Source organism: Parambassis ranga, chromosome 13 (assembly GCF_900634625.1).
Source record: "Parambassis ranga chromosome 13, fParRan2.1, whole genome shotgun sequence".
NCBI lineage: Eukaryota > Metazoa > Chordata > Actinopteri > Ambassidae > Parambassis > Parambassis ranga.
Window position 1 is genome coordinate 12289562 of NC_041033.1, and position 17026 is coordinate 12306587.

Here is a 17026-nt window from a genome sequence, read left to right on the forward strand (position 1 = left end):
CTTCAGTGGAGGCATTTTAACCTTTAGGCCTCTCTGAAGAGGGAAGTGGGCCAAAAAAAGTTCCCCTGTGCAGCCAGGACGAGCATAACTCACTTCCCCTCTGTATACACCACAAACAGATGTCAACACGTTTATAAAAAGTTTGATCTTTATTTAAACCCAAGCTACAACGTCACAGGGTGTACAGTATGACACCATAACTGGCATGAAAAATACAACTTTCAATTTCATTTCTCAAAAGTGATAGGGGAAAGTTGAGCCTTTATCTGTTTGAACTCTTGTCAATCAACATTACTTCAAAGTATTGTGTATTGTGAGCTACACAAAAAAAATACAAATTATGCTTAGATGTACTAGAAGCCACAAAAAAATTAAAGACTTACTGAAATTAATGGAACAAAAGGAACACAGGAACAAAACACAACATCAGTAGAAAAAAAAAGCCCTAAAAAGTCCTAACGCCTTTACATTTAAAAAAGTCCCAAACATCACAGTCAGATGTGTTCAATAGAAATATTACAGGGGCTGTTCTGGACCAGTTCCATGTTATTGTGGGCAGAGCTATCTACAAAACATGTCGACAAGAGCACAGCAGCTCTCAGGCGTACATGTCCTCGCGGTCTGCGTTGTAGATCTCGCCCTCCTGCAGTGACGCAAAGTTTAAGAAGTGCGAGGGCCTGTGAACTTCATGGTAGAACTCTTTGGGGTTGGCCAGATGGAGGTCATACTTCATGTTGGGGTCATGACGCACACCTGTAAACAAGATGAGTAAACAAAATGATGAACTGCTTTTCTACCAGCCCTGTATGTATTCAAAGGATTAGTGGGTTTTTGAGCTTTGAAGCAGAGGTGCAGTAAAATCAATGTAGTTGATATGGGGACAGAGTGGAAACATCAATATTTGGCACTAATTTTGAAAACAAAGGGTAGCATTGAGGGCATGATAGATCAGGCACAAAATCAAATGGGTTTTAAAGTATAATTATTCATATGAAATAAAATGTGCATACCCATGAAGTTGTAGTTCCAGGAGCCTTGGCCAGGTACCATGAAGAAGCCCAAGAATCGATCAGAGAGCAGCATCTGCACTCTTTCATAGTGGGATGGTAGGTAACCTTTAGGATTGTTGCCCTTGTCTGTGTTTTGACGGCCCCATTCATACCCACTGGGTGTCAGCTTGTAGGCTGTGAGTGTGCATGAGCCTGGGGTGAAGCTGAAAACACAGAAAGGAGGAGTTTAAGCACCAATCAACATCAAAAGGCATGGAAAGGTTTCTTTCCTGAATTTATTTTCTACTTCAATAGTTCATAACTAAGCAAAAGGTATTTAAATTCCTAAAAATATACATGAAATTCTAATGCCAATAGGATGACTGGCGACTGTGTGCACTGAACCCTACCTGCAAGTGATGATGATGGTCTTCTCCCCATCCCAGGATGGGTTGTCAGCCATGATCTTGGCATGGGTGGTGACATCCTGCGGGGACAGCTGGGGTGACTCATTAGGCTGTGTGTGGATCCAACCTAGGGGCTCCATTTCCTGTTGGAGGAATGGAGAGAAACAAAATAAACACTTAATAGCTCTTAAAAATTGACCAGCGCCACCCAGAAGGTTCTGTGTGTGTCTTACCTTAAGATATTCATGACCAGGCAGCTGGTTGGGCAGGTGAACAGTCTGGTGTGTGCCCCACTGAGGCACCATGACAATACAACGGATTTCCTTCACCTGGGGGTTGTCTGGTGGGCTGGTGCCATACAGATAGCCTGCAATCTTTAATATCAGAACAGTTAGTTTCTGTACTTAACTGAATGATTCCTACCACCTTTGTAGTTTTGCAGATATGGACACATACCTGTGCTCGCAGATCTGAAATGCAGATGAACTTCTTGAGGACATTTTTGGGCAGGATGTAGGTGTAACCCGTCTCTTTGATGTCATCAGAGGAGACATAGATGTGGTTGGTTCGTAGGTGGAGGTTGGCAGCAGAAATGGCCCTGACAGAATTACAGGAAAATTAACTTTAAAGTCAAAGTATGACTACCTGGTAACCCTTTTTTTGCAATAGGCAATCAATAGGTATACCTGACTCTCCACTCGGTCTTGGAGGAGAAGGTCTGGGTTTCATAGTTGGAGGTGGTCGAGGTGATGATCTCATCTCCATGCTTGTTGACAGTTCGGGTCTGTGTGGCGGTGAGCTGCGACTGTTCTTTGGTCTGCTTCTCAATCTCAGCAATTTGCTGACGCTGTTGTGACGGAGCAGAGATCTCCATTCCCAGGATGATGTCACGGATCTCAGACTGGGTCAGCGAGGCCACATTCACGCTGGATGGTTGAACACAAATATCCTTAAACTGTGCTCAATAAGCTGCTTGAGCTACACACAGCTCTTATTTCACACAAAATAAAGCCCAGACATGATACTTACTTGTTCTTTTTGCCATAATCTGCCAGAATGAGATCCTTCAACTGCACCTCCACCTTGATCCACTCCTCGTCAGTGAGTGTGGGCCAAATGTGATGGGGCTCAGTGATAGTCGTTTTATCAGGTTTCAGGATGACCTTGGCACGGTCATTGTTGACATGAAGTGCTCTGAGGATCAGGATAAGTCGGGAGAAAGCCTAATGGTGGTGCAGAGAAACAAATGCCAGCTATTTACACAGGGGTAAACTGGTTTCAAACAACTCTGGATAGCATTGCAATTTTTGTGGAGATTAAAGAGATTCATAATACACCAACAGGTTTAATTTGACCCATTTATTCCTGCTATGACTCTTAAGATGGGGTGAAACTCACTGTGTAAGATGAGATGGTCTTGAGCCAGTCATCGTAGAGGTTGAACAGGACCATCTGAGGCTCTGTAGCCTTAAGGATCAGGTCTCCAAACTTCTCCACTTTCAGACAGGCCTGGAAGGGTAGCTGCAACTCTGAGCCCTTGATCACGATGTTGGGGAAATCAAGCAAGTGGACCTGCACAGAGAGAGCATTGACATCAAAACTAGGAAAGCACATAAGTGTTTCAAACATTACACTGAAACAGTCTTTTGAGGTTTGTAATTATTTTTAACAGTTATCAGCATGTCTCACCTCCAGAGGGTCCAACATGCCCTTCCGGGTGACAATGATCTGTTTAGGCTGCTCTTCCACTGGAAGAGAGCGAATCAGGGCAGCCACTTCTTCAGCCGTTTTCCATTTTGCCAGCTACAGAAATCGAAAAATCAAGTTAAAACTTTTGGCAAAAATTGACAAAATCAGCAGAGATTGTGATAGGGAGTTAAAAATATTATTGTATTGTTTAGCATTTAAGAAAAGGAGGTAAAATTCAGACCCCTAAAACAATAATCTACAAATTAAGTTTGTGGAAATCGGGGGAGAAAAAAAAATAAGTTATAAGTTATAATAAGTCTTTACCTGTCCCAGACGTTTCTGTCCAGCCCACACAGATGTGTGAATGATCTTGAGGAAGAGCTGACCAGTCCTGGGGTTGAAGATGAAAATGGCTCCATTGATGGGCTTTGTGGTCAGATTACCCTCAAATGTCTGTTAAAATAAAATTACAGTGACAATTGTAAAATGATTTATTTGTGTAATTCTGTGCAAAAGCAACGTTTACACCCTTTTACTGGCAAGGACAAAAAAAAGTCCCCTCTCACCTTGTGGATGGTGACTCTGTAGACATTCGTGTCATCCACAAACCAGATGATCTGGTTGGAAAACAGTTCACCGTAGTTCTGCGAGGACAGGTATGGCTCAGTGGGCTCAGAGGAGTACAGCTGCAGACCTTTGCGAATGCGCTCCCTGAGCACATACAAGGCAGGGTTGGCCTTCATGATCTTGGCCATGGCCTGCTGGATCAAAGGTTTGCTTCCAGGGAACCAGTTACCATATGCACTACAGAGAGAGAACAGAAAGAAATCCAGAAAAACAAATCTTACTTTTGATCTTCAATGATAGCCACAGAGAAAAACAAAACACACCAGGAAGGTTGGTACAGAGCTGACAATACTGTCTGCATAGTGTAAGTCCTGTAGACTATTGTGTGCATGTACAACAATTTGGGAAGCAAGCGTGAAGACTTTACAGATTACCGCCGAACATCATTGTAGATGTAAACAGTGAAATGCCAAAATTCAGACAGTGGTTATTACAGCCTATTCTGAACATGTTCAATATACTAGGACTCTACTGAGGCTAAATAAGTGGTCTGCCAATGCTTAACTTACAACTTCAAATATGCACATAGAATAATTTAACTGTAACAAGTGAGTGAAAATGCATGCAACAATGCTGACCTGTGGAGGTTGTAGGCCAGGTCAATAGCAATGAGGACCCCGGTGGGAGAGGGGTAGATACTCATGTTGTCCGTGGTATAGTCCAGGAACTTGGCCCTAGCATAGCGCTCAATGTCGTGAGAATCGTAGTCACCCCAGCGGAGCTGAATGTCAATCCAGTACTTCTGAGTAGTGGTGCTGTCCATCACATCCCTGTAGGTGGAAGCAAACAACTTTAATCATACAAATTTAGGCACATTACCAGATGAGTTCCCAAAGGCATTAACATCTTCATCAGTAATGGTATTAGGTCATTTAATTATCACTAAAGGTCATACTTTGAATCAGCAAGCAGGGATGGTCGAGAGACATTCCACTTGTATGACGCAAAAAGCAGGATGTCTGCGCAGGATGAGTTCATCTTGTACGACTTTCTGGGGTGGATGGTCTCCTTCTGCACAGTCTCGATCTCAAGGGCATCCAGCTCCTGATCAAACACCTAAAAGGCAGGACACAAAACACGATTAACCCTGTGTTGGAATCGCAAAGAATATTTGCTTGATTTCAAGGTCAGAGATGATAGGCGATAGGGGAGAGGTGCAAACCTGACAGAGATCCATGACGATGCTCTCATGAATCTTCTGCCACAAGTGAGCCCTGAAGATCTGAATGAGGGAGATCTTCAGCGTGGGGATCTTGCCGTGCATAAAGATTCCTGTCAAGTCAAGTTGCACTTGGAAACCCACGTACACCTACAACCATAAAACAAACAGTAGGATGAGCAAAGCAAGTCAGAAGTTTTATAATGAAGAGACGTTCACAGCAGGTGGTTGTACTTACGTTAGCTCTGTTGATGGTAGGGGACCACCAGAGTGTGAAGCGACGGTTGGGGATTTGGTTCAGACCAGACCTCTGGGCATTAGTCAGCTTCTTCCATTTCATGGACTCCTCAAAGCCACTGGCTTTTTCCCAGAAGAGACCCTCCCAGGTGGGGAAATAAGTGCCTTTGAAGAGTGTGTGCTCCAGGATGCCCTCCACACCTCCTAGAGCCTGGATCATATCCGTTCTGTAATTGTTCAGGTTCCACAGTTTGCCATCATGTCTCTGGTGGGTCCACCAGAATGGATTCTGCTTCAGCACCTGCACATCCAGACAGAGACATCAATGTGTTAAATGGCTGTATGGTGGTGTTTATCACAACATTTTGGTATGTAGAAAATTTATTTTTAATAAAGAAATTCATCATACAATGCTTTTATGTTACCTGATACTGTTTGAAATCTGTCCTGACTCTCCAGCCTTTGTCATAGGCCAGAGTGTGCCTGTCCTTCTGGAAAAGTGTGTTGATGCGGGGGATTCCTCTGTCCCAGGAGTCTTCCAAATCCTCCAGAGTCAGACGCCTACATCAAAAAAAAAATAACACATCTATTAGCTTTGTCTATTTTTAAAAACGTCTTCTAAAAAAATGCAACAATTTCTCTGATTAAGCCCGTACCTGTTCTGGGCAATGGCCTCCTGTCTCTTAAGGGCGTACTCGGCCCAGACCCTCTGAGAGTCAATGAACTCACTCTCCCATGGCTGAATGTAACGGTACAAGTTAGGAATCAGTTGGTCTTCTTCATGGCTCATTCCAGACCTGAAATGGGTGATGCCCACATCTGTCTGCTTGGACCACCTGGAAAAAAAATCTGATTAATACACTGAGGCACTGTACCTGAATACATTTACACAAGAGGTCAAGTTGGTGCATGACAACTTACCGCAGGTCTGACTGAGGGATAAGCACATGACCCATGGACAACATGCCAAGGCCACCCAGCTCTTTGGGTGTGTAGAAGACCACGGGAGGGAAGCGGCTAGGCATTTTGGAGTTGAGGCCGATCTTGATACGTGTCTGGATCTTGTTCTCACACTTCACTAGCAGATCCAAGAGCTCCTGTGTGTTGACCACAGCCTCACGGAAGTACGTCATCAGGCCAATCAGAGCAGTGTTCCACTTGTTCACGATCTGCAGACAAAAGTAATACATACTTAGATATTCTGAAATATGCTCTAATTCACTTTCAAACAACTGTACCACTCTAGTTGAAAAATGTCTGCTTACCTTGGTGAAAGTAGTGGATCCAGAAGCCATCAGAATCTGACGCACTCTGTTGTGGAAACGCTGCATTGATTCATCATCCACGCGGAGGAAACACTGTGCTGTCCTCTCTTTGGTTACCTGAACAAGTTACACAATAAGTGGACTTTAAACCCATTGGATAAAGAAATAAGTCTTAAAATCACCGCTGTCAATCTGTTTCTTCTTTTGCTAAATCAAGTCCTCACCTCATTCTGCAGATTCCAGACACCATCCTTGTGAGTAAACTCCTCATAGCTAGTGCGACACTTGGGAAGGATGCGGCACTCAAAGCCACACATGTTGAAGAGCAGGTTGGGATTGTCTTTGCTGTAGACCGACACAAAGCTGTTCTCCCACTGGACCGTGGTCACAGACCTGGGCAAACGATTCTTGATGTCCCAAAACACTGCACGTCCACTGGGAAGAAAAGATTAGAAACGTTATTGCTAACTGTCCGAGTATATGGCAATATAATCAAACAGGTGTTCTATTTATAAGATTTAATACAGTAATGAACTTCTAGCTAAACAGTGTTAAAAAGGAAACTTACAGGTTGACATCATGCTTCATCAGTCTCATGCGAGCATCACGAGGCCAGCACTTCTTGTTGTTGTAACCCACAATGTTCTCATTGTTGGGGTCTGGGTGCTCTGTCAGGTACCTCTGAATCAGGTCCCGGGCCTCGTCAGCAGAGAACCTACCAAACAAATCGGTTTTACAGTTATTGTTTGTCAGACAATCCCCTTATTTAAGTGATTCTAGTAAATCTTACTACCTGAAGAAGATGTGAATGCGGTCGATGTAGCGGCAGTACAGTCGAATGGGGTGAGCACTCTCTGTGGCTGTGTCTTGGAAGCTGAGGAAGTCATTTGGCATCTGAGGTGGGCCGGCCATCTCACTGGCGCGGTGCAGGCCAAGCACCAGCAGGTCCATCACCAATCCATAGTACTGTACAATGAATGAGGCAAACTGGAGCCCCCTGATGATGCCATAAGAGTTGGTGTGGTTCATATCCTACATGAAGGGACAAAGAGTCAGATTAAATGCCTGGAAAAATGTAACAAAATGAGAAGAAAATGAATGAATGCGTTTACCTTGTAGTTGATGACCACGTTGTTCTTGGCTGTCATGTAATCAGCAATGTTGTGGTCAACAATAAGACGCAGCAGCCTGTTGAGCAATGTCAGATCAATCTTCTCATACATCTTCTCATAGCGGGACTCCAGCATCACATTGCACTCTCCTTCTGCAGTCTCCCACACATCCTGCAAATTGTTGATGCCTGAGGGGAATGAACACATTTGTGAAATGAAGCTTGAAACACATTCCTGCTAACATTGTGGGTTTGACCGTTTCCAACTGTGTGACAAAAAATGTATTTCGAGCCTAAGTAAACCCTGACCTTGGCACCATTTGTAGACCAGCAGTGGTGGTGGTTCAGTATCAGCAGGTTTGATCCAGGGTGGGAACAGGCGTCGTTTGTCTGCCTCATACCACAGGTACTGGTCCAGGTAGGCATCAGTAATCTTCTCCAGGGGCTCAACATCATACACGGGCACCAGGTGGCTGTACAAGTCCATGAACTCAATGCCCACCTACAAAAGAAGAAATGCTCTCACACTGACACTCACACTGAGGAATAGAATGTGACAGGTGGAAACGCCTGTACAACTAAAATTTCTGTACATCCTGGTCCTAACCTCCTTGAAAGCTCTCTGTGTGAGCAGGTGACGTTTGATCCTGGAGAGTGCCTCATGAGGATTGTCGTAGGCCTGCTCAATCAGGCCCAGCTCCTCTCTCTGACTCTGGTTCAAACGGGACTTCACACTAAGAGCAACAGAACCATAAAGTGAGTTCATTTTTTTCCTGGCTATGTCACCGGATGTAAGAAAAGATTTGCTAAATTTGTCGGACTCCGTTTACCTATATGCCTCTTTAAGCCTCTCCAGGGCCAGGATGAGCAGCTTTGTGTCATGTTTGTAGGACAGTGGAGGGAAAGGGATGGGCGAGAAACGACGGCTCTCCAGCCAGTGCACAGTGGTGGTGTAAATGGCAACTGCTTCTTCTGCAGTGATGTAGGGACCGTCCTGCAGGCAGAAGATGCACACTTCAATAAAAATGTAAACAACTTCATGATTTTTGTGTTTATGGACAAGCTTGTTAATTGTATTTATAATGTAAACCAATATCTGAATGGTGAGGGGCCAACTGCAACTACAGCCAGCAATACTAGAACCACCTTTCAGGTTAATATTCCTCCAGTTCTTACGCACAGGCAAGCTGACCAATGCAAGTGCGCCTTTGTAAGAGGATTTTTCATTCACGTTGGCTCTCCTGTAAGTATTGTTATAAACTGATCAAAGCAGACTGCAAACGTTTCTTTGAATAGTACCTTCAAGTAGTTGTGCTGTCTCTCCTGCTCAGCCTTCAGGTACAGACGAGTCAGCCTGCCCAGGTTCTTTTTGCACACCGTCTTGTCCACAGTGGCTCCACGGCGGATTCGCTCACGGTTGTAATGTGCTGTGTTGGTCCACCAGTCAGCTTTGGCCTTGACGTACCTCAGGATCATGTTCTCAATGGGAGTGGGCAGCCCAGGTACCTGGAGATAGAAGGGGAAATCTCAGCACTTGTATTAACTTTAGTTAAAGATCATCTCTGATGCACTGACCTTCCAGGGAATGTTTGCTTTCCAACACCTCCAAGACTCACTGAGGTGCTGCAGGATTGTTCTGGCCTTGTTCTGCTTAATACCCTCAGGCATCATGTCCAAGATGTCATGCATCACTGCAGCACGCAGCTCCAGATCAAAGTGAGACTCCACACGCTGCTTGGTCACAGTCTTGGCCACACCCTTGGAGTGACGTCCTGGTAGGGGACAAAAAACAAAGTGTTGGAGCTTAAACTAGCACATTTCCTCACAAAGTATAGCCCCAGGTGCATGTGTCGCAAGAACAATGGTTCAAGAAAATGTCGCTGTACCTTCAAACTGCCTGGCCAGCAGATTGCCCAGCCACCTCTCCAACAAGGGAGTAATGCCTCTCATGAAGAAGAGCCACACTCTCCATCCAGGAGCCCAGAAGCCACAACCTGGGCCTTTGCCCACAGGACCCTGGTGAAAACATACAGAGACATCTTAAAGACGTGCAAAGTCAACTTGTTATCATTAGATCTTTTGTAGTTCATGCAGTTAAAAACCCTGACATTTCATCTTGTGTACACAAACAAGTACATTAATACAAAACACAAGTATTTACTCACAGTGTTGAACCTGTAGTAGATCAGATGCTTCAGGTCTTTGCACATCCTGATTTGTCTCATCAGCTTGTACTTGTAGCGGTACATGCCTGTCAGCTGACCCACATGAGCGAAGATGTACTGCAGGCCGTCAGCCAACTAAACCAACAAAAATCACAGCTCAGATTTTACCCAATAAGTAAAAACGCACATCTAAAACAATTTCCGATGACAGATATCAGTCAAATAGGGGGTTGGCTGTAAATTAAAACTGTAGCTGAACTAACCTGGAAAGCGTCAACATTTCCCAGTCTGTACTGGACATGGCTGTCTACCACCAGCTTGCTAAGACGTAGCACCTCTCTGCACAGATGGAAAGCGTTGCCAAATCTGGACTTCTTTCGCTCCTGTAGGTCAAACACAGATGTAGGTCAACATCACTATTAGAAACAAAATACCAAGATGTTTAAAAAAATGGGTGCTTTTATATTCCTTTTAGACCTGGAGTTTCCAACTAAAGAATATTCAAAGGCACAAAACGGGTAGATCTGTATGGACATTGTACCTTTGTGGTCAGTGTCTTCACAGGTTTCAGGTTGAAGTTGTAGTCCAGATGCAGGTAGTTGAGGTTTTTACGGTGGATAAGCAGATTGAGCATGTTGTAGCCCTGTCTGCACACCTGCAAGCCAACCTCTACCCAGTCCAGCTTGGTGGACTGGAAGAACTTTGTGGCCTTGAAAGAACGGAACAGATACCTGAAAGACACCAAAGGGAAAGCCATTACAGAAAACAGACTGGTGAGCAACAAACAGGAAAAGAAAGTCAATCAAGAAATCTAAATATATGCAATGTTTTCTTACCTCTTTTTCTGGGCCTTGGGTGGCCTGTGTTTGAGAGCATTGAGCACATAGTACTTCAGCAGTTTCTGGTATGAGACACGCACTTTCACTGGCTGTCCTGCAGGGCAGTGTTCCCGGTACCTGTAGAACAATACAAAATGTACTCTCAAATCTTAACAAAAAACAAAACTCATCTCTTTACTACTATTCCTGAATGTGTAGTGTGCTCACCAGTTCTTGATCAGAGGAACATCAATGGCACGCCTGGTACGACCAGATCGAAGGTTGAAGGGTCTTGGTGCCCAAAGCAGAGCAATGCCATTGGCTGTGTTGTCTGTGTAGAGTGGTGTCTCTTTGAGGAAGGGCTCCACATACTCAGGAAGCTCGAACTCTTCGTCATCATCAGGCAGAGGCTCCTGACTCTGAAGGGAAGCAGGGAGCAGCAATAAGAATGTGTTACCCAGAATAAAAAAAGAGAAAGGACATTACTCAACTGAAATTAGATTTAAAAATAAAAGTGGTGTCAAAATGGTGAATGTGAACTGCAGCTGCAGCCAGAATATTCTTTTAAAATCACCATTAACTTTAATATTCCTCCAGTTCTTACGCACAGGCAAGCAGGCCAATGCAAGTGCGCCTTTGAAAGATTCAAAATTCAAAATTTGCTTTGCTGTGTTTTTGCATTCACTTTAGTGACTCAGGTAGCAGGTGGATTATCTCCAACACTAACCTTAACAGAGTGTCTGTGTGAAATAGGGTTGATTAGTGGATCAAAGTAGAACGCTGGAAGATCTGGATCCTCTGTCTTGATAAATACCACGTTTGGTGTATGGTACCTGTATGGTTAAAAAAAAACTCACCATTATCTTTTCAATGCAATCAATGTGAAAGGTGTACTGTATCAAATGAATGATTTAAAAAAATATTACTAATTCACTTCATACCAAGTGAGGTGGACATGGTGTGGCAAGTTGTTGTACAGATAGGGGAAGGCAATTTTGTACTCTGTCCTGATGGGCTGTCGGATGATGATTTTGTTGATGTCATTGAACTCATTCCAGTCTTCATCCCTGCCGGACAAACACATAGTTCAGCCATAGCTAAAAAAAAAATCTAATATCTACTTTTTCTTGAATTGGGTGTGAACAGAAATACAAAACAATGGTGTTTACACCATTGAGCCATTGTTCCATTGTCAGGTAACAATAAAACAACTTGATATTTATACAGATAGGGAGTACATACTGGAGGTTGATGTCCCTGACCAGCGGCTCAAACTTTGGTCCCCCAGGGATGGCCATATTTAAGGCCTTGGAAGTGAAGAAGGCCTTCAGGTCAAACAGATAGAAGTAATTCAAATCGACCAGGTCTGTCAGAAGCTGATTGGCCAGACGGTACAGTGTGGACATCATTGGCAGTGTGAACTGCCAGCGACGATAGGTGGTACCATTCACAAACCTGAGAGGTGAACACAATTTTAATTGTATAAACTTTTTCATTACATATGACAATAGTTTCTTAAACAAGAATGCTTACTTGGTAGTGTCTTTGAGTGGCTGGTGTTCATAAAACCATTCCACAACAGAAGAATCTTCCTCAGGATCGAGTTCCATCTGTATTGCTTCCAGAGGTTCAACATCAAGGATGTTATCAGCATAGTCCAGTGGCGGCTCCTCATCATCAAAGGGCGGAAACCGCATTCTCTTGAAGTGCCGGCGATCACGTTTTTCACGACGCATCATGATCCACATGGTGCTGCAATGACAGATAATAGTTTTAAACATTATGGAAACACAAATACACTTCAAAGACATTTGAAGTGCATTGAACATTTAAACGCATTACAAAGTTTGCACTCGCACTTACCCCCACTGAGCAATATAGACTGGCTCTATGACCCAGGGGATTTCATTCACAAAGGAAATGGCTCCTGTGATGTGATAGAGTACAGGCACATCTCTGATCTGTTCCCAGGGCATAGGCATGTTTTCTAGCAGCTTCAGCACTGCATGGGGCATGTACTTGAGGGCACTGTTAAACAGAACACAGAATACAGGTTGAACTGTGGGAATAGTGAAGAAATCTTTTTAAACAAAGTTCTAATCATAATGTGCAATTAACTTGTGATGCATGCTTTCAAATAGAAGATTTACTTACCCCAGGTAGACTCTCTTGTCATGGCGAAACTTTCTATTGGTCATGTCTCCATGGTCCCTGATAATCTTGCGGACGTGTTCAGGTGGCATGTCTTCCTTCTGAGCATCCACAAAGCCAAACTTCCTCTTCTCCGAGTAGCGCTTGGCCTGCAACTGTTGCCATTTTCTTGCTATTAAGATGGAAAACAAAGAGTTAATCTGGCTCTTCAAGGAAAATCTCGATGAATGTACTGTATGAGGGGGAAAAGTGATCAACCTTTCTCCTGCAGTTTTTCCTCAGACATGTAATCAGGTACCGGCGCAGGAGGAGGTACACCTGGTGGCATCCCTGCCGGGACCCCTCTGTAGGGAAAGGTAGCTGCCATGGCTTCTCACTAGAACAATACAAAATACCGTTACGATGCGTACCAAATCTTAAAGTAATCTTAAAATAAAATTTTTGCTGCAAACTAAAAAAGGAAAAGAGGGTCAGACTCATAAGAAACTAGCTCCAACAATCTGCACATTAATCGTCTCGAAGTGAAAGACGCGTAAACACTGCATCGCAAGAAACCACTGCAGATATCGAAAAGCGAATACTATCGATAACGGTAATGTGTTAGTTCTACATGAATACCATTACCGTATTTTATCTTGTTTGCGTGACTGCTTTTAACTCGCTAGGCCAAGTCAGCCTAACATGGCTTCCTGAATACACAATACACAAAATATTCCAAATCTTACCGTTATACTTGTGCTAATTCACTACTAGTCAGATTAAGTTTACTATACAAACTTCGATTAACACTAACGCCTAACTACAAGACATACACATCGAGTTTACAACACATTGGCCGACGCTGGCAGCGTGGATAAAGCGGTAAGCTAGCTATTTGCTAAAGCTAGCATAGCAGCTAATTGCTCGATGCTCAAAGTAACAAAAGTAAAAATGCGTTCAGTACTACACACCTCGCTACCTTCGCATTCAAGGATCGGTTTCCTAACGTTGAAGACAGTCCCGTTCAACAGAGAGCTACCACAACATGTCTCTCTTTAAGGTGTATTGCTGGTTTTCCGCTTCAGTGTTGTGCACAGACGTTTTCATACAACTGCATCACGCACAACGAACGACGGCGGCCACACGATGAACGCACTTCAGTGGAAATCACGGACAACGATTACGCCGGATGTGTGAGGTTCCTACTTGTAGACCTATGTGGCCCTACGTAGAAAACATACGCAAGCGTTGAAGGAGCGCAATTTTGAGAATACCCGGATGATAACATTTCTGGTGCACCACTGCCCCCTACAGTATTGGCATGCAACATGCATTATATCGTCAGTAAAGTTATAAGTGTATCAAATCACTTTTTAATGCTGCACCACCTTTATCTAATATTGTAAATGTATAATGCTTATAAAGTAAATCATTTAACGCCGGGTCTTTATTGTATTAGATGTTACAGTAATGCCAAATATGCTATAAAAAAAACTAAAATGCTGTGTCTTTAACAAGCAGACAAGCAGGTAGTCTTGTTCCACATGGACCCTTATACAGTGTTTGTAGTACGATGACATGTGAGGACATACTTTTAGTCTAAAAAGTGTATTGTACAACATAGAATACATAACATATCAACACAAAAAAACAGCAAAACTCAGGGAGACCAATGGAGGTAAAGATAGCTAAAAGGAAAACAAACAAAAAAGTGCTAGAAATGCAGGAATAATTGTGTCACTGTTTGAATGTACTCACCTTGGCTTTCTGGATCTGAAAGGGCAGGTAGAGCTTAAACTCTTAAAACTGTTGGTAATTTTTTCCCCCTCATGTAACACCTCTAAGGGATTATGAAAATCCCTTAGATAAAAATAAGTGAGGATTTATTGTGTAACAAGATGTGGGAGACATCTGTGTGAGTTCAACAGTGAAATACTTTTAAAAATTCTTAATAATCATGACCAGAAAAGGAAGTTAATTAATAACTAGTGTCATTGTGGGGTCTGCAGGACATGTTATATAGTACTGCAGGGAGTAGAGAGTTGATTAAAGGTTAGAATGGGTGAATGAGTAAACCTGAGCAGATGAATGAAGAAATACACAAGCTCACCTGACATTTGTACACAACACTGCTGAGTGTATGTCCATATCTCTGACTGTCCTAATGGGACCATTTCACACCTGTGAACACGGAGATATCTGTTTCTGTATGGGGAAACTGTTCTGCTGCCTGAAAGAAATACATATCAGTTCACTAAAAGTCTTTCCCTTTATTTAGTGTGCAGATATAACCCTACTTTTCTTTCCTCTGGAGTCTTTATGACATTAGTGTGCTAGAGAACAGAAGTCTCTTGGTGTTGTTCACATCGGATCCTAAATATTGATGTATCTGGGTTGCCATGGTAGCACGGTGTGCAGCTGTCTTCCTTCTTCCACAAGGTAAGCCAACAGTGTTCAACTTTCCAGTGCGACACAAGGACATATAATTCAATAACAACAACAAAATTTGCCAGTAAAAAGTGTAATGACGATTTCAGTATCACTCCATAAAAACTTTATTTAGTTTTTACACACAGAATGTTTCACAGCTGAACTCCACATCACATCTGGGGCAACAGTTCAGGTGAAGAAGGTCTACTGCTGAAAGAAACACACAACTGTTAGACAAACATAGGAGCAATATTTCTCTATTGTCTACTGATACAAATACTGCCACTACTATTACTATAAAATTGCAGAAAAAGGTATGTAGCTGTTTAAACATGTCTTTTCTCACCTTGGCCTTCTGGTTCTGAACAGGCAGGTAGAGCTTAAATTCTGCAGGGAGCTCATCCTCAGAGTACAGTCTGTCTGAGAAATACACCCTCCTTATACAACAGTTGGCATGGATCTGAGAAGAACATATGTGAAATATAAGCAAAAAGGAAAACAAATACAACCTTGAACATTTTTTCAGAGATAATCTAATTGTCCTATCACTAACCTGTACTCGCAGTGTCTCAGTATAATTAGTTCCATAAGCTCTCCTGGTAAAGTCTGATAGGTTGAACTGAATCTGGTTCCAGCCATCATCGAGCCTCATGGGCATGGTGCAGATGAAAGGCTTCACTCGTGTAGTGCTTTGATAGTTACTTGCCCGAAAACGCCGGCGAACATTTTTATCATCTAACACCTAATGGTTGAGAAGAGATAAATACAGATAAGCATGATTCCAAGTTTAGCTATGTAACAGAAGATGTAAGACAAATTCTTACCTGAACTTCGAAAGTGAAATACTTCTGCAGGTTCTTAATGATCATCACCAAAAAAGGAAGTTTGATGCCCAGTGTTTTTTTGGGGTCTGCAGGACATGTAATATAGGTGGTACTGTAGGGAATAGATGGTTGAACAACGGTTAGAAAGGCTGGATAAGTGAACCTTAAAGTATTAATGAATAAGGAATGAGGCAAACTCACCTGACATTTGCTCCCACTACCTCCAACACTGCTGAGTGTATGTCAGCATCTGTAACCCTCTTAATGTGGCCATTTCTCACCTGAGAACACACAAGTATTATTTTGTATGAAGAAATCCAGGCATTTCTTACGAGCAAAACTGAGCTGCCACTATTGTTCAGTTTTCTACACATTACATATTCAGCAGTTTCAGTACAGAGGATGTTGTATGCCCTTCAGAGTTTAACACACCGGAGCAAATTTGGGATACTGAGAATAAAGAGGGTACACTACACCTGTACTGGTGTATATGTCTTGTCCGTTTCTGTGGAAACGCAGTCATGTTAACGGCGAATACTAAAAAGATTAAATTTAATCTTTGAGACCTGGTTTTGTCAGAGTAACGTATACATTTCCACATTTATTAGCATCACACGTCCATGAATTAACAGTTGTCTCGTGTGCATGCATACTTATTACCTGCAAATATAACTGGCAAAAGCGCTATCACACAACCAGTAGTAAACATTTTGAGCACCTGACACAAAACACATTACAACTGAAGTGAAAATGGTCAAAATTGTTCTTCGATAAACACGTAAACGCACGATGCTAGCTAACATTAGCACGATTAGATAAAGAAACTTATCTAGTTTTGGTAAATAGCATTAATTCTGTTGGCCTTTACCTTTTTGCCCCATATCTGCAGTGGTTTACTGCCGATGCTGTATAAAATTGACAAAAATCCGCTCTGAAATGTGTTCTTAAACATCTTTGAAATCAGCCCAGAGTTGTTGTGAGTTTTACTCTGTCGTTGCTACGCTACTGGTTGCTAACCTGTGATACGTTTGTTTACTGGTGATGCTTCCGCCCCCAGCACTATGGTTCCGCTTGGTGTAAAGAAACAATTCTGCCGCCACAAAAGAAACCCATTTCTGCTAAATAAAAATAATTTCTGTTATTTCGTATGACAGTTAATCCCCACTTGTCCTTAC

The 17026-nt window shown here is 42.8% G+C and overlaps 2 protein-coding genes across 3 annotated transcripts; both read right to left on the minus strand.

Annotated features, from left to right (window-relative positions):
* Nucleotides 1-130: 130 nt before the first annotated feature.
* prpf8 (pre-mRNA processing factor 8) lies at nt 131-13750 on the minus strand. The gene is made up of 42 exons (XM_028419123.1): nt 13569-13750; nt 12877-12994; nt 12622-12790; nt 12331-12495; nt 12001-12219; nt 11710-11922; nt 11409-11534; nt 11195-11300; nt 10696-10886; nt 10486-10605; nt 10191-10380; nt 9913-10032; nt 9650-9784; nt 9371-9500; nt 9060-9256; nt 8784-8990; nt 8315-8478; nt 8092-8218; nt 7794-7986; nt 7486-7673; nt 7167-7405; nt 6942-7088; nt 6598-6808; nt 6374-6490; nt 6030-6277; nt 5765-5944; nt 5534-5669; nt 5110-5409; nt 4875-5021; nt 4608-4768; nt 4291-4482; nt 3652-3889; nt 3410-3538; nt 3086-3199; nt 2795-2968; nt 2426-2619; nt 2083-2322; nt 1853-1994; nt 1630-1770; nt 1400-1539; nt 1011-1213; nt 131-753 (listed from the first exon to the last, which is right to left on the minus strand). The coding sequence occupies exons 2-42, from the start codon at nt 12983-12985 to the stop codon at nt 599-601; spliced, it is 7017 nt and encodes a 2338-aa protein (XP_028274924.1). The 5' UTR covers nt 12986-12994; nt 13569-13750; the 3' UTR covers nt 131-598.
* Nucleotides 13751-15128: 1378 nt separating this feature from the next.
* Nucleotides 15129-16868, minus strand: LOC114445105 (cilia- and flagella-associated protein 20-like). Of its 2 annotated transcripts, none has more exons than XM_028420062.1 (6): nt 16720-16868; nt 16053-16132; nt 15852-15963; nt 15581-15769; nt 15374-15487; nt 15129-15237 (listed from the first exon to the last, which is right to left on the minus strand). In XM_028420062.1, exons 1-6 carry the CDS (start codon nt 16801-16803, stop codon nt 15232-15234), a joined length of 585 nt encoding a protein of 194 aa, XP_028275863.1. In that variant the 5' UTR covers nt 16804-16868; the 3' UTR covers nt 15129-15231. The 2 variants fall into 2 exon arrangements, with proteins under 2 accessions (XP_028275863.1, XP_028275864.1); XM_028420063.1 differs by having other exon boundaries at nt 15135-15234.
* Between the last annotated feature and the right edge of the window lie 158 nt (nt 16869-17026).

Coding starts and splice junctions, on each gene's coding strand:
- LOC114445105 (XM_028420062.1), bottom strand. CDS start 16,803: ATGTTTAAGAACACATTTCAGAGCGGATTTTTGTCAATTTTATACAGC. Junction 16,133..16,719: donor TGCAGATATGGGGCAAAAAG/GTAAAGGCCAAC, acceptor GTGTGTTCTCAG/GTGAGAAATGGCCACATTAA. Junction 15,770..15,851: donor ATTTCACTTTCGAAGTTCAG/GTAAGAATTTGT, acceptor CTCAACCATTAG/GTGTTAGATGATAAAAATGT.
- prpf8 (XM_028419123.1), bottom strand. CDS start 12,985: ATGGCAGCTACCTTTCCCTACAGAGGGGTCCCGGCAGGGATGCCACCA. Junction 10,606..10,695: donor GTTCCTCTGATCAAGAACTG/GTGAGCACACTA, acceptor ATTGTTCTACAG/GTACCGGGAACACTGCCCTG. Junction 3,539..3,651: donor ACAGAGTCACCATCCACAAG/GTGAGAGGGGAC, acceptor TTATTTTAACAG/ACATTTGAGGGTAATCTGAC.